Consider the following 13,164-nt stretch of genomic DNA (forward strand, 5'->3'; position numbering starts at 1 on the left):
CAGGAAGAACATAAGGAGATAGTGGAATAACCTGACTAGAGTGCGAGCGAGCAGTCAGACAAACGGAAAGCAAAACTTCAAAGAAGGGATAATCAAGGACAGTCAATCTATGATGGACAGTCAATCAAACAGTCAATCAAAGAATTTGGAGAAATCAATTTCAGTGAAATAAATGTAGAGCAGACAGGATGAATAAAGCTACAAGAAAGAGCAGGGTAGTCGTTTTGTTTCAGTTAAATATCATACGCAGCGCAACTAAACTCTTCGTGGGCATAGCCTAGTGCCGAGGCCCAAATTGTAATATTACCGGTTTACTTAATTCGAAGCCGATTCTGCAGAGTGTAGCTTCGAGTAATATTTGTCTCTATTTTGAATATCGTTGGCAAAATAAAAAGAAGTGGTCTGTTGATTCAGTTTCCTTATAATTGTGACGTAGAGCGGGAATCGTCAGATCAGCTCTTTGTAAATAAAAATTCAATTGCTGGATGAGACAGCGTAATGTTGTGTATCTAGTTTCCAATTGCCGAAAAGGACACCCCTGTTTACTCCAGCCCAAAACCAAGATGCTGAAAGTCTGGAGATGTTATCAGCTATAATTTGTTTAAACCATTTTGTAGGCAAAATGTTCTGTATCTCTATGCAGCGACGTGAGTAGTATTCGGTAAAATAGGAATCAAACGTCCACTAAAAGAGGTTCTCGCTTATAAATCTGTCATTTCCTTTAAGTATAAACCGTGGTGGCCATGAAACCACAGTGAATATTTTTTTTAAGTTTTGGGGACTAACGTTTGGAACACACTTTAGATACCTGTAGTGCTTGCCGTGGAAAGCCACTAAAATACTGACAGAAACTCTGTAACTACGTCAGCTAACGACTGATTCGCGAGATGTTTGCGGAGCACTATAGCAATACCAATGATTCTGCTAAGAAAATAGGCATGCAATCCGGAAGGCGAGTAGAAAAGATCCAATTTCAGCGAAGCAAATACGATGCCTACGCCAGCCTTCTCGTCTGACAATGAAGCATCAGTGGCTATTATTTTGTTTCTCTTAAGGTGAGCAAGGTAGTCTTGTAATAGGCCATCAATATATGGGGATGGCGTTAGTTAAGAATTTGGGAGGAAGATGCCATCAAATTCAATCTGAAGGCTTATCTTGGATTGACTTGTTTGGCGATTATGTTGAATTTGCATATTCAGTGGTGGTAGCTGTAGCCGTACGAATGTTATCTGAGGGATGTGTAGTAGCGTGCAATGATTATGATAAAATATTACATGGTTAATTATTCAAAACATACAATGATCTTCTTTGAGGAGAAACGTAATTTGTGAGGTACATTTGTACTTTAACAAACCTGAATTTACCTTTTAAGCATGGTATTCGCGCTTCAATCTGCAGAAAGCTGTTTGCCACAATCATAGGGAGTCCAAGGCACAATCGCAAAGCTTCCTTTCCTGATATTATGATAGGCTGAATTTTGTAAGCTGGGCTGGCGAAAAACAAGGCCCACGCAAATTAGCGTTCCACCGTTAGCACTCCAAAGCAGGGCTGCGTCTTCAGGGGCGCGACTGCGGGATGTGGCTTAAGTGTGCAAGGATATAGCGGGGCTTGCAATAAACTAGATTCAATTATCCACTTATTCGCTCCTTCCACTGTTCAGAATTAGCTGGAATGAGTTTTTACACAACGAAAGGGGCCCTCTAGAGTTGGTGGCACCGTGTGGTAGCACGAACAGCACTGCACATTTACATTTCGCGGTGGTGCATTCGTGCGTTTGTCTGTCTCCCCGTTGAATTTCAGTTCCATGCACACGCGTGCAAATGCGCGCCCGACTGGCTTCAGAAAACTGGGGTGACGGGATTTTTAAAAACATTTGCTGCAAAGCCCCAGAGGACGCGAATTTTTGCCTCGGCGCTTGGAGGTCAATCGCTAGCCAGAGCCCCGCCCGGGCCACTAGGAACAGTGTCTGGTTGGTCAAGGAGAGTGTGTGGCGTTGTCCTGTGTAGTTTGACCACCATTTTTACATTCCTTCCCTGCATAGGTATCTTTCCCCCATAAGCTGCGTTTAGGTGTCAGAGATTTCAACTAACATGCGCATATACAACTGATGGAAATTTTAACGTTTATGCCGAGTTTGGCGAAATAAAGATAATACGTAAAGCGTGTATGTGATAAATGCATCTGTTTTCTTCCAGCTGTATTGCTTCGATGAATGTATAAAGCTGACAGCGAGGTCCAAATCGTCACTCATTCTCCGCGTTCGGGTATCGAACCGGCAATCTCCTGCTCAGTGGTAGAACTTCATTGCCTCTGTGGCGCAGCGGTGTTTTGTCAGTGATTCATGCATATGTTTAGCGAGTAACATTGACGCAGCTGACACGAGATTAGGCAGTACTAATTTACAGACGGAACAAAAAATGAGATTACACAGTCAAAGCTTAGGCAAACCAGCCCTTTAAATAGTGAATTTAAATAGCCCGGTTGAAACATAAAAGTAATACTGCTCAGAAGTGACTGCAATGTCACTTCATCTGTGAGATAGTTTTAGCTTGTTCGTAATCTTCTTGCCGTTTGCGGTTTACCGGGCTACTGAAGCCGTGCATGGCAGTTGCTAAAACAATAGCAGTGCTCCTAGCGGCATCTTGTGACACATAACATTAATGCATTCAAATCATTGTTGCGGGAGTGTTCTCGTTCACAAAAAGCACAAAATGACTCCACATTAACAATTATGCTTTACACCTGCAGTTAGGTAAAATATGTAGTTAAAGGCAGTATTAACTTTGTGTGCTCTCTAGTTAAGCTCTGCATCACAAGATGTCCCTAGCAGCATTGTTGCTGCTTTACATCAATAACATACACCTTCTCCACAAACGTAAATACGTTTACGTACGAGCAAAAACTATCCAAACTTTATGTCCGCACACGCAGGTGAGCCGCTCAGCAGGACACGGATGGGTGGGGCGTGCCTACTTTTCCATCATCGGCCACCCTGCCAGTCTCAAGGTGAACAGCGTACGCTTCGAGGACGCGGGTATGTACACGTGCACGGCGGTGTACCGAGATGGCGCCCGCAGGAACTCCACGGTGCGGCTGCATGTCGTCGGTGAGTACACTGGCTGAAGCGCCTTGGAGAACATTGACCTCATCGGCCTTCTATATATCCCCTCAGTAGCGCTTTAAGTTGGTCGGCGTTATTTTTCAACGGAGAATGTTCTTTCAGGTGGCACAATTGAGTTGGTCATATTATAGGCTACACGCTAAATTCGGTAGGGAGGCTTTGCCACACACCTAGTTTTACTTAACCACGATGGCGGTCTACGGGTTAGAATCGTACTTTAGGCGTCAACATGCTCAGTACCATCTATCCTTCCCACCATCCAAACTTTGAAAACGTGTGTCTCGGGTTTAATACTGCTGCTGCTGCTGTCGCTTATGATGATGATGATGATGACGATGATGATGATAACGATGACGATTTATTGGCATTCATCTTGAAATGCGTCGGTGAGAAATTGTCACCAAGCGGGCTTGAGATAATCAGGTATGCCATCATTCGTTTCATTCTAGCAGTTTTGTATACATCTGCTTTATATTTTTTTCTCTCCCTCAAAACTTATCTACATGTGCCGCTGCTATACCTGTAACGAATCCGGTCGTGTCAATCTCTTTCCTGCTTTTTTGTACCAATACGCTAAAAGTCTCTTGACTATCTCGACTGCTGACTGGTTGATGCTTCCGTCCACTTCAAACGCTTTTGGAAGGTGTACGTTACCTATGGGTCTCATTGGGTGAATACCTTCGCATTCCACTAGGATGTGCTGAGTGGTCTCCTGATTTTCACTGAAGCAGACACATGTCTATTGGCTGGAACGTGGCTATATTGCTTAGGGCAAGGAAGGTGTGTGGGCAAGCCTGCTTATGGAATCTCACATATCCGCTATAAGATGCGCTCAAGTGTCGGTAGCACGTTTCTCGTCAGGCATCCAACTCCTGGCTTTCTCGTCAGAAACGTTAGTAGGGAGGCCTTTCCGTATCTCATTGCAAGGGTGTTAAGATAACGCGTTACTGCTTTTCCTGCAAGATGTTTGAACAATGTATCGTGTATAGTTTAGCCTGCCGTGATTACTTCAAGCTGTCGTTTACTAATTACTCATTAGGTTAGACAAGTTTACTTGCGTAACTGTTTACTGACGAACTCGCCAACTTGCAATAGGAAGAGTAGTTCATGATTCGGAGAAATTATTAATACAACAAAAGACAAAAAGGACGCCAACCAGAAGAAGAATCCATGTACGGCTTCCTCATTGTTGGTTTATGGTAGCTGAAGAGTTATAATGGTCTCGCATGCGCATAACAGAAGTACCAAATCTTTCTTTTTTGTACTTTGTATCAACTTTCATCCTTCATTCACCGGCTCGTAGCCTGTTGCAAGATTATGGTTTTCATGTGTCTCATCCACAATTCCTTAGACGGAAGAATGGCCTCGGAATGCGTGCAATGCTTTAGCTGCCCTCCTCAGTCGCTGTTATGATTCTTCGATAACATCAAAGCTTGAATATTGACAAGCAATTACGTTTTTTTTAACCTCGAACTTCTATTTATATATTCACCTACAAATAAAAACATTAAAAATTATATGGGTAGCAGTCAAGATGTGAAGTTCACAAAATATTCTGTTCACCGCCAGCACAATACCACGGTAACCTGTACGTCGGAACATTACATAGCATAGATTTTTATTATACGTTTACTAGTGAACATCACCTAGAAACTCAGTATATTCAGCAAACACTTGGCAAAGACTTTCCTGTTTTACACAGTGTGCTCTGACCAGAGTCATGATCGAAAAATAGTTCATGCTACCGCTTCTTCTTGGTAATCTTCATCATTTAAACCTCTAAATTTTCGCTGTTGCGTCGAGAGTATCTGCATATCTGAAGTGACTATCATACTGTCCAATATTTCGCAGGAATTACGAGCCCAATATGCTGTTGAGGTTACGTCTAGCTGCATACTTATCTCAATTACCGCCCTCCTCACTTCGGCCAGCGCGGTAAAGGAACATCTAAGTTACTGCATTTTATTAACACTGGAAAAAGTACACGAAGGCATGCGTTAGGATTTCATGACGACTAAAGGTCGTAAGGGAAATTAAACGAGGCACGTTTCTTCACTGTACGGAAGCACTGAAGGAGGTCGTAAATGTGTTTGTGTTGTAAAATCGATACAAATTTTGTAGTGTTCATACGATTAAATTGTAGCCACACATTAGGGCCCTCTAATATCCGACCTCTAAATTGGATATTATGCTATTAAGTATTTCGTCAGAGTTTGATGGGAAATTTATCTCCCTCTAACGAATTTACTGAACGTTGGTAAAAAAGATCGTGACGTATATGACCGAGAATGCCTCAATGACCCGTATGTATTCGCCTGTGCTAGAGCCCTTTCATGTTTGTTTAAGACTGGGTAGTCAGAGTACAGGTGCGATCATGGGTTCTAATATTTTATTACACATGCAAGAAGGTAATACAATTTATTTCATATTTGATGTTAAGGCATGAGCAGACTCTAAGGCTAAACTGATTAAGCACTTTCATTGTTTTATAGCAATGCATGCCCCAAATTACTTAAAGGGCACTGGAAAAACTTTATATCGGTCACAAGCCGATATTTGGCCCGCGAAAGGAAGAAAAGCCCCACCCAAAAATGTTGAATTGGTAAAGAACGATGAAATGTTTGCAAGGTAACAAAGCGGTGGAAATGCAGGGGATAAATCGCCAGCATTATGTTACCAACTAGTGAACCCTGACATGTAATAGGCGTAGAATTTTTCACCGCAATAATTGCTTACATAATGCACAAACATTTCGGAGTACTTTTCAGGAACGTGAGCGTTCGACCTTGTCTCAGAACGTACTTTCACCTTGAACAGTTTCACTCCACTGACCAAAGTGCGGAGTTGCATGCTGTGCTGAGCGCCACAAAAGAAAAGTCAGCTTTTGGTTTCAGCAACTTTTCCTCTGCGTGTTTTGAATTGAACGTCTTGGCAGCTGATAACTTTTCACAAAAAACCTGAAAGCGTTATCATACATGTTCATTTCGGAAGATTTCGTTAATGTGTATTTTTTTCGCTTGCAGCATTGGTGATAAAAAAACTGTACTTGAAAAAGACAAAACTTCGTTGAATCCCTCTATGTTGCTATTACTATGCCCTAATTTCTGTCGCTCCAATGCCACCACTCCTCCTAAAACAACGATGTACCGTACCGAAAGAATCTGAAGGCTAGTAATACTAAAGATGTGCAACGACAACTTCAATCTACGGCCGAAGGGAAAAGAAAAAAAAACAAAATGGCCACTCACGCACCACTGGCAACTAGCGTTCGTCATTGGTCCAATGACAAAGGTCTTCACTCCTCGGGGTTAAGGCGGTGCAAGCGAAGAAGGAAAGTGGTGAAGTAAGAGGCGATGCAGAGGCAGATAATAGACAAAAGAAATGCTAGGAACGCAAAGGTCACAGAAGAGCAGAAAGAAAAATGCTTGTTGAGAGCAAGAAGAATCGAGCGGAAATTGACGCCGATACCTTACTCGCCTTTCTCCTTTTGGCACGGATCACTTAATCTTCTTATTTTTGGTCTCTCCGCTTGTAGCTACTACCCCTCTGATCGACCATATCCGCATTTATTTTTTACAAAACGCCATTTATTCTGATTCTGCCTCATTTCGCGCTGTTATTGCCTTTCGCCGAGTCGCAGCCGAGGTCGTGACCCCTTTTCTCTTGCGTCCCAAACGTGGATCGAACGCAGTGCTCGAACAGGTAGAGAAACAAAAAGCGTGCGCCAAAGAGCCATGAAGGCTTATCAGGCCACTCGGGAGATAAATCGGTTTCGGATGATCTCGTTGATAGGGTAGACAAGGAAGGTCTGCGTTGCAAGCGGCACTTGAAACTTAGGCAGCCTTTTGACCTGCACGGCTTATCACCGTATTCTAGAAAGTTCCTCTAGTGGAAATGCCAGCTCAATTCCTGAAGGTCGATGACAGCGCCACCCCTCAAATAAAGTAACATGGGCGCTTCGGCGACAATACACGATGACTGCTTATGAATATTGTGACCAGGTGGTTCCGGCGTTGGTTCGAATGGCTATGAGTGGCGGCTTGCCTGTCGTGCTTTCAGCCCGGGGCCGGGCTGCAAAAATCGGCCCGTGCAGTGCTCTAGTCCGAACCTCTGTCAAGTGAAATAATTCGGACATTTAGTTTGGCATTTCCCCTATTTACCATGAAAATAGATTCGATCCAACTATGCCTTCTTCTTTGTCGACGCTTCCTTAACTTCGGCAAGGCCAGCTGCTGTGACTAATCAGGAAAGCGATGCTGTTCATTTGAACATAGGAGGCAGGGGATGAACTTCGATTTTTTGGGATATTTGCATTGCGCTGCTGTATTTTTTGCCTTTCGCACATTTATGTACCCGACCGCCAAAACACGTCTGTAGTGACCTGTGTCAGTTTGGCAGCAATCAATTTTTAGGCACAGGTGATATTTGAACTCGCTGTAACCTCAAACGCGGCAAAAAATATTCGAAGGTTAATGATATTTATGTTGTCAGCTGTTTTTGTAAGGGCTGTTTCCAAAGAAACAAATCTGAAAAGTGCATCTTAACAAGTAATGTTGGGTTTTTGTTAAAATATTGTTCACAGACTTTCGACTTAAAACGTGGTTTTGTAGCAATGCAATCGTCACTGGCGCTGTTTCTTAATGCTTCGACGCATACATTTTTTTCCACATATCACAAGTGCTGTATACTGTTGTTGGAAGTCTTGTATAGTGAAAGTATCCCAATATAAATGAGACAGAACTGACAATACTTGATAGCTGCTGCTTGAAAGACCTTTTTCCCTGAACCTTTCTGAAGTGATTCTACGTGGTAGGAGTTACAAAAGCTACCATAAGGAAATTACTTAAAGGCAATATAGAAAATATATATATATAGTGTACATCTATCTATATGAACGATAAGAAAGCAAACTCTCTCTCTCTCTCTCTCTCTATATATATATATATATATATATATATATATATATATGTACATACGAGCCGCAGAGGCTTATATGTATATATGTTTACGGACTTCGTCATCCTAGAAAAGAGGCGAATATTTTTGCAGCGTAAATGCGCAGCTTGCTAGTAGGAATTGCGAGCAATGGTTTTCCGGGTTACGATCTCATACTGATCTTAACTTGAACGTTTTCTCAGATTGCGCAATCTCTAATCATTTGACGATGAATGAATTGTTCTAAACATACTGACAAACATTACGTGCTTCGTTGAATTTCCTCGGGAGAGCGCCCAAACAGGAAAAGCGTCTCGTTTATATTCCCCACCTGCAGCACCTCCCGAGCCACCGGTGATACGAGACGGCGAAGGCAACGAACTTCGAGGGACGATTGGCCCCTTCAATGAGGGCAGCACGCTGGCATTGGTGTGTGTCGTCTATGGAGGTGAGTGGAATGCATTTTCATTATACATTATTTTAGGCAAGGGGCCGTTGCTTGAAGAAACCTAGATTATAGTTCGACTGGTCGACAAGTGTGTTGCTGAAAGTTAGCAGAAAAAAACCCAGCTAAATATGACCCTCATTTTTTTATTATCGCAAGTTATAGAAAGCCATATTGAAACGAAGCGTTGTGGCAAAAGTGTGAATGTTCCTTCTTATTGCTTTCCATTAGAAGATGTCAGAGCAATATCACAGGATGGTGGAGCAATGTGGCTTGCTCTTGCTTTTATGAGGATTTAAACAAAAAAAGAGAAAAAAAACAAGCGGGGGGGGGGGGGGGGGTTGCGTAATATGAAGCTTCACCATCCTTCGACCTTATTTCAGTTGAATTATGGCTAGAAGGAACCATAATTTACAATGGTTTGCGCACCTACTCGGTGCCGTGAATCCCGTCATGAGTCTCCCAGGTGTTTTACAGGCCACTTGTTGTGTGCGGATTAACAACTCACCCTTATCCAAATACATTAGTGAGAATGATGCACAGATAGACTTATACGGTTACTTAGGAAAATATTGCAAGTTCTCGCACGAATGTAAATAATATCAATTTGAGCTTTTTTACGCAGAGCAAACGTAGACAAGTAACAAGTAATTTTGGAAAGTGTTTTCTCTAAAGCGCATGACACCCGATACAGAACGGTGCCTAGCTCGATGCGTCCATTTCTGCGCTACCATTCTTCGCGAATTTTGATTTATCTTGACGCATCGATAAATTTTTTTCAGAGATGTAGAGAATAAAGTAATATGTAATGTAGGAAACACATTCTTTTTAAACCAGGTATTCATTCTCCAACCTAAAAAACCCTCGAGGATCCTTGATTAGTCATGTGGTGCTTTCTTCTAATTATTGAGAATTCAGTAATGAACCACTGTCATCGTTGTTTTGGAAAATAACTTTCAGGATCATAGAGAAATAATAAAGGATTAGAATTTAATGTAAATGGATGATAAGTTGCTAATGTGTACAGAATATGGTGTAAGCTAGCTCTGAACTTACGCGAAAACATCACATTTATTGTGTACAACGATGCACTGGAAGCAACAAATAAGCATTCAGCGTTATGACACTATCAGCACCGGGGAAAAAGAAAGCTGTTTGATTTCCTTATAGACCTGGCAAAAACACTATTACAAATTTTGCTACCAGTCATGGCAAAAATTGGCAGACCCAGCAAGGCACGGTCATCAACAATGAATGGACCATTGCCATCAGCGATGACGTATGGTCCATATTACAAGGCCTCTAGATAATACGCCTTGAATTACTGAACTCCGGCAGAAAGTGTATCTTATTCGAAAGCGGGTGAGTTCAAAAACGGTCTTGTCTTGCGCTGTGTTCATTGCGACAATAAATTATAGGCGAAGTGGCCGTGAGGGTTTTTCGCACATTGAAGGCAAACCTTGGAGTTTTTGTTTTTAGATATTCTTTGCGCGAGAAAAACGAACTGTTTTCTTTGTGCGAAAGAAACGAGCTGTTTTCTTCGTTAGCGCCTTTAATCGTCACGCTTATGCTAAATTCTAACTCTACGTATAGTCTCAACCGTCGGGGCATATCCCACGCGAAGCAAAGGGGATTCATCGCTTTCATCTTCAATTGGAACATTCAACATTTCACAGTCGGGCAGTAGGAGCTCATTGCCAGCTTAAATTATGAACGGATGTATCCTAATATTTCTCATACTAGACGCATGTCATATTGTTCACCACTACAAAAGTTTTAGGTTTAATTTAACTGGTACGTTTTATGGGCAGGTGTAGGAAAGGGCATACTACCCACTGTTGTCTATATGGTACACGTACTCATCATGAAGATCTTGACAACAGAGTGACCGAGTTACTGCGAGACTACCAACTCACAATTTGTTAGCAGCTCGCTCAGCATCTTCCCAGCGTAGGAGGCAAACCGACTGCCCATTGTGTTCTCGTAGGAAAACCGAAGCCCACACTTGTGTGGAGCGGCATGCCGGACGGGATGATGGCTGAGGTGCGCCCTTCCTCTGAAGCACAGCTCACCACCTCTACGCTTCTCATCCACTCGCTGAGGAGGGAGGACCTGCGTTCGACGCTCTACTGCACAGCGTCCAACAACATATCGTCGCCAGCCGACACGTCCGTCACGCTGGACCTCAACCGTGAGTCGCTTTGGTTCACTCCCTTTATTGCATGGACAAGAGCTTGGTTGCCAGGCACAGTCCGAGCGTGACCGTTGTTGTGTGTATTATGAGGTTTGCCCCGAGGGTGCGAATACTTGTTCCAGAGCACAGCACAGAACAGATTCCCATGGCGAGCTCGCGAGCTCTGCACAACTTTCGGCAAAACGTATAACTTTATGTCTGTATTGCTGGCTGTTATCTCCAGTGTTTTTTTTTTTAATCTGCAGGCGTCTTTATTAAAACTATAAAAAAGACATAAAGAAAAGATAATCAGTGTACGTGTGCGAAAATGCAAGGCAACGCAAACTAAGACTCTGTAACAGAGGCAAGGAAGCCGAGTGAGAACCTTCATGGAAATCTTGTGCTTGCCCCAATATTTTTTTTAAGTTTTTTTCTCAGCCGTGAAGATCTCTTAAAACGTTTTCGAAAGGAAAATACTAAGCGGGCTGCTACGAATGCTAGCATAATCGGACTCACAACGGGGTGCATCTTCTATGTCTTTCGGCTTTGTAAAATTGTGCAAACCCGACATCGGCAATGATCTCTGAACGAGGTGGATTTCCCTCCATAGATAATATAACAGAAGGAAACAGCGTCGGCACGTTTGACCGTGGCCTGTGCCGTGGTAATGACATGGCTTTATAGTGGTTGGTTCTTAAAGCGAAGGATTGTTTGCGGACCCTCTCGTCACTTAAGCTATCTGTGTATGAGATAGTGACGTGCACGAAATGGCAGGTTGCTTAAGATAACAATAAATTGCATTGCAAGCGCATTCAGTTTTAGTGCATAACAGGGGGGGGGGGGGTAGGCGGCGGAGGGGGGGGGGGGAGGAATCGCTGTAGTATGGAGAAACAATTGCGCCACTAGGGGAATGCTTAGAACCAGACAAGCTATAGATATAATTATCATTTCTTATCAGCGTACACGCGTACTCGCGACTGAATAAACAATACGTGGCCCTCAGTTTCGTATAATGTGGCATTTATTTCGTGTTTTATTGAGAGCAGCTGTATTGATCGGTTTTTCCGGAAGACCTTACTCTCATTATGTCGAACACCATGCGCACATTTTATTAGCCTGCAATTAAGTACTAAATGTAGTGAATTTAGAAGAAGTCTCTGACGACATGTTTTGACAATACATTTGTTGCAAAACCATCTAGACGTGCACGCAATATTGCACAGCGTTACACCAAGGTTATCTTTTATGAAAGTGAGTCCTTGTAACAGGATTCCGCTTATCGTTTATTGATGTAGTGGTGCAGGCAATCCGGAACTCTCCTGCAAGCCAACAGAGTTTTTTTCGAAGATTACTTGTACCTAAGTTCTGCGGCTCGTGAAGACTTGGGTTTCTCTGCAAATTATGCAAGGAGCTTTCTAATAACTTCCGCTGTTGTTCAGTTTGCAAAAATATTTTTATCATTTATATTCAGCGATTGGAATAGAAAGTACTTTATATTCGGCAAAGTTGCTTTGTGGAGCCTGCATTCAAATTTTTAGGTAGAATAACTTTTTTGTACGCGAAGTATTTTGGGCGCCGCGCATAATGTGCTTATATTTTGAGAAAACGCATCTTTTATGCCTTTCACCGTAACACAAGCTATTTATTGTATTTTTTATGCAGTTAAAGGAGAGCTTTTACTTGTTTGTTTTGAGAAGAAAAGGATGGGGAAAAAAGCTCCAGCAATCAACAAAGTAATCCATTGGGTACAATTCGCGCGAGACATTACTTTCTCGTGTGGCGTGCTACCTCGCTATAGGTGCTGTTTGCAGAGGCAAGTTACAAATGAGCAAGTTTCAAGCTGATTGCTTTTCGATGTGCTATGGCATAAATTTTTTGTCTTTTTAACAAACTGCGACGGTGAAAACAAGCGTTCACGTAGGTCGATAATGATGGTGCAGAATTTACAGATTGCTCGCATCAACAGGCCCGAAACATGGCGTCATGTAATCGCTATTCACACTTGTTTTGTCACACTTGCTTATGCATTATTCCAATTGGTGCACTTCATTTTGTGTACTTTATTTGCAGCACACGTACGTGCAACAGGTCATCATTTTTCCTATGTCTTTCTCTGGGTAGATACAATCAGCGGCATAACGGCTTACACTTCTCAGTAGCAACAATGTTTAATAACAGACCCAAACAAATCTTATTTTATCTCTTCGAGTGCCTAGGGTAGCTGAGCCCTGCCATCTTCATCAATATCGCACCTTATAAGCTTACAAACCACCAGCAACGTCCAACTTTTCAAAAGCAATTTAGCAACATATCATTGTAACTACATAGAATAGTGTCATTATGGCTACACGCAAAATAAAAAAATAAAGAATACTGTCCTTCCAGCGCTCACTTTAGCTAGAAATTTCAATTTGAAATCGCTTTATATAAGCTCCTCCTACCGACAGCGACCACTATTTTTGGCATGTACTGTGTGACGTCAGGAATTGC

At 42.4% G+C, this 13,164-nt stretch overlaps 1 protein-coding gene across 1 annotated transcript in view; it reads left to right on the forward strand.

Annotated features, from left to right (window-relative positions):
- The window catches only part of LOC119440302 (hemicentin-1-like), a 293,403-nt gene that overhangs the window by 259,228 nt on the left and 21,011 nt on the right, over window positions 1-13,164 (forward strand). The window contains exons 3-5 of the mRNA XM_037705226.2: window positions 2,932-3,106; window positions 8,394-8,504; window positions 10,489-10,692. Coding sequence (XP_037561154.1) covers window positions 2,932-3,106; window positions 8,394-8,504; window positions 10,489-10,692 — 490 coding nt within the window. The remainder of the gene's footprint in view (window positions 1-2,931; window positions 3,107-8,393; window positions 8,505-10,488; window positions 10,693-13,164) is intronic.

Source organism: Dermacentor silvarum, chromosome 2 (assembly GCF_013339745.2).
Source record: "Dermacentor silvarum isolate Dsil-2018 chromosome 2, BIME_Dsil_1.4, whole genome shotgun sequence".
Classification (NCBI taxonomy): Eukaryota; Metazoa; Arthropoda; class Arachnida; order Ixodida; family Ixodidae; genus Dermacentor; species Dermacentor silvarum.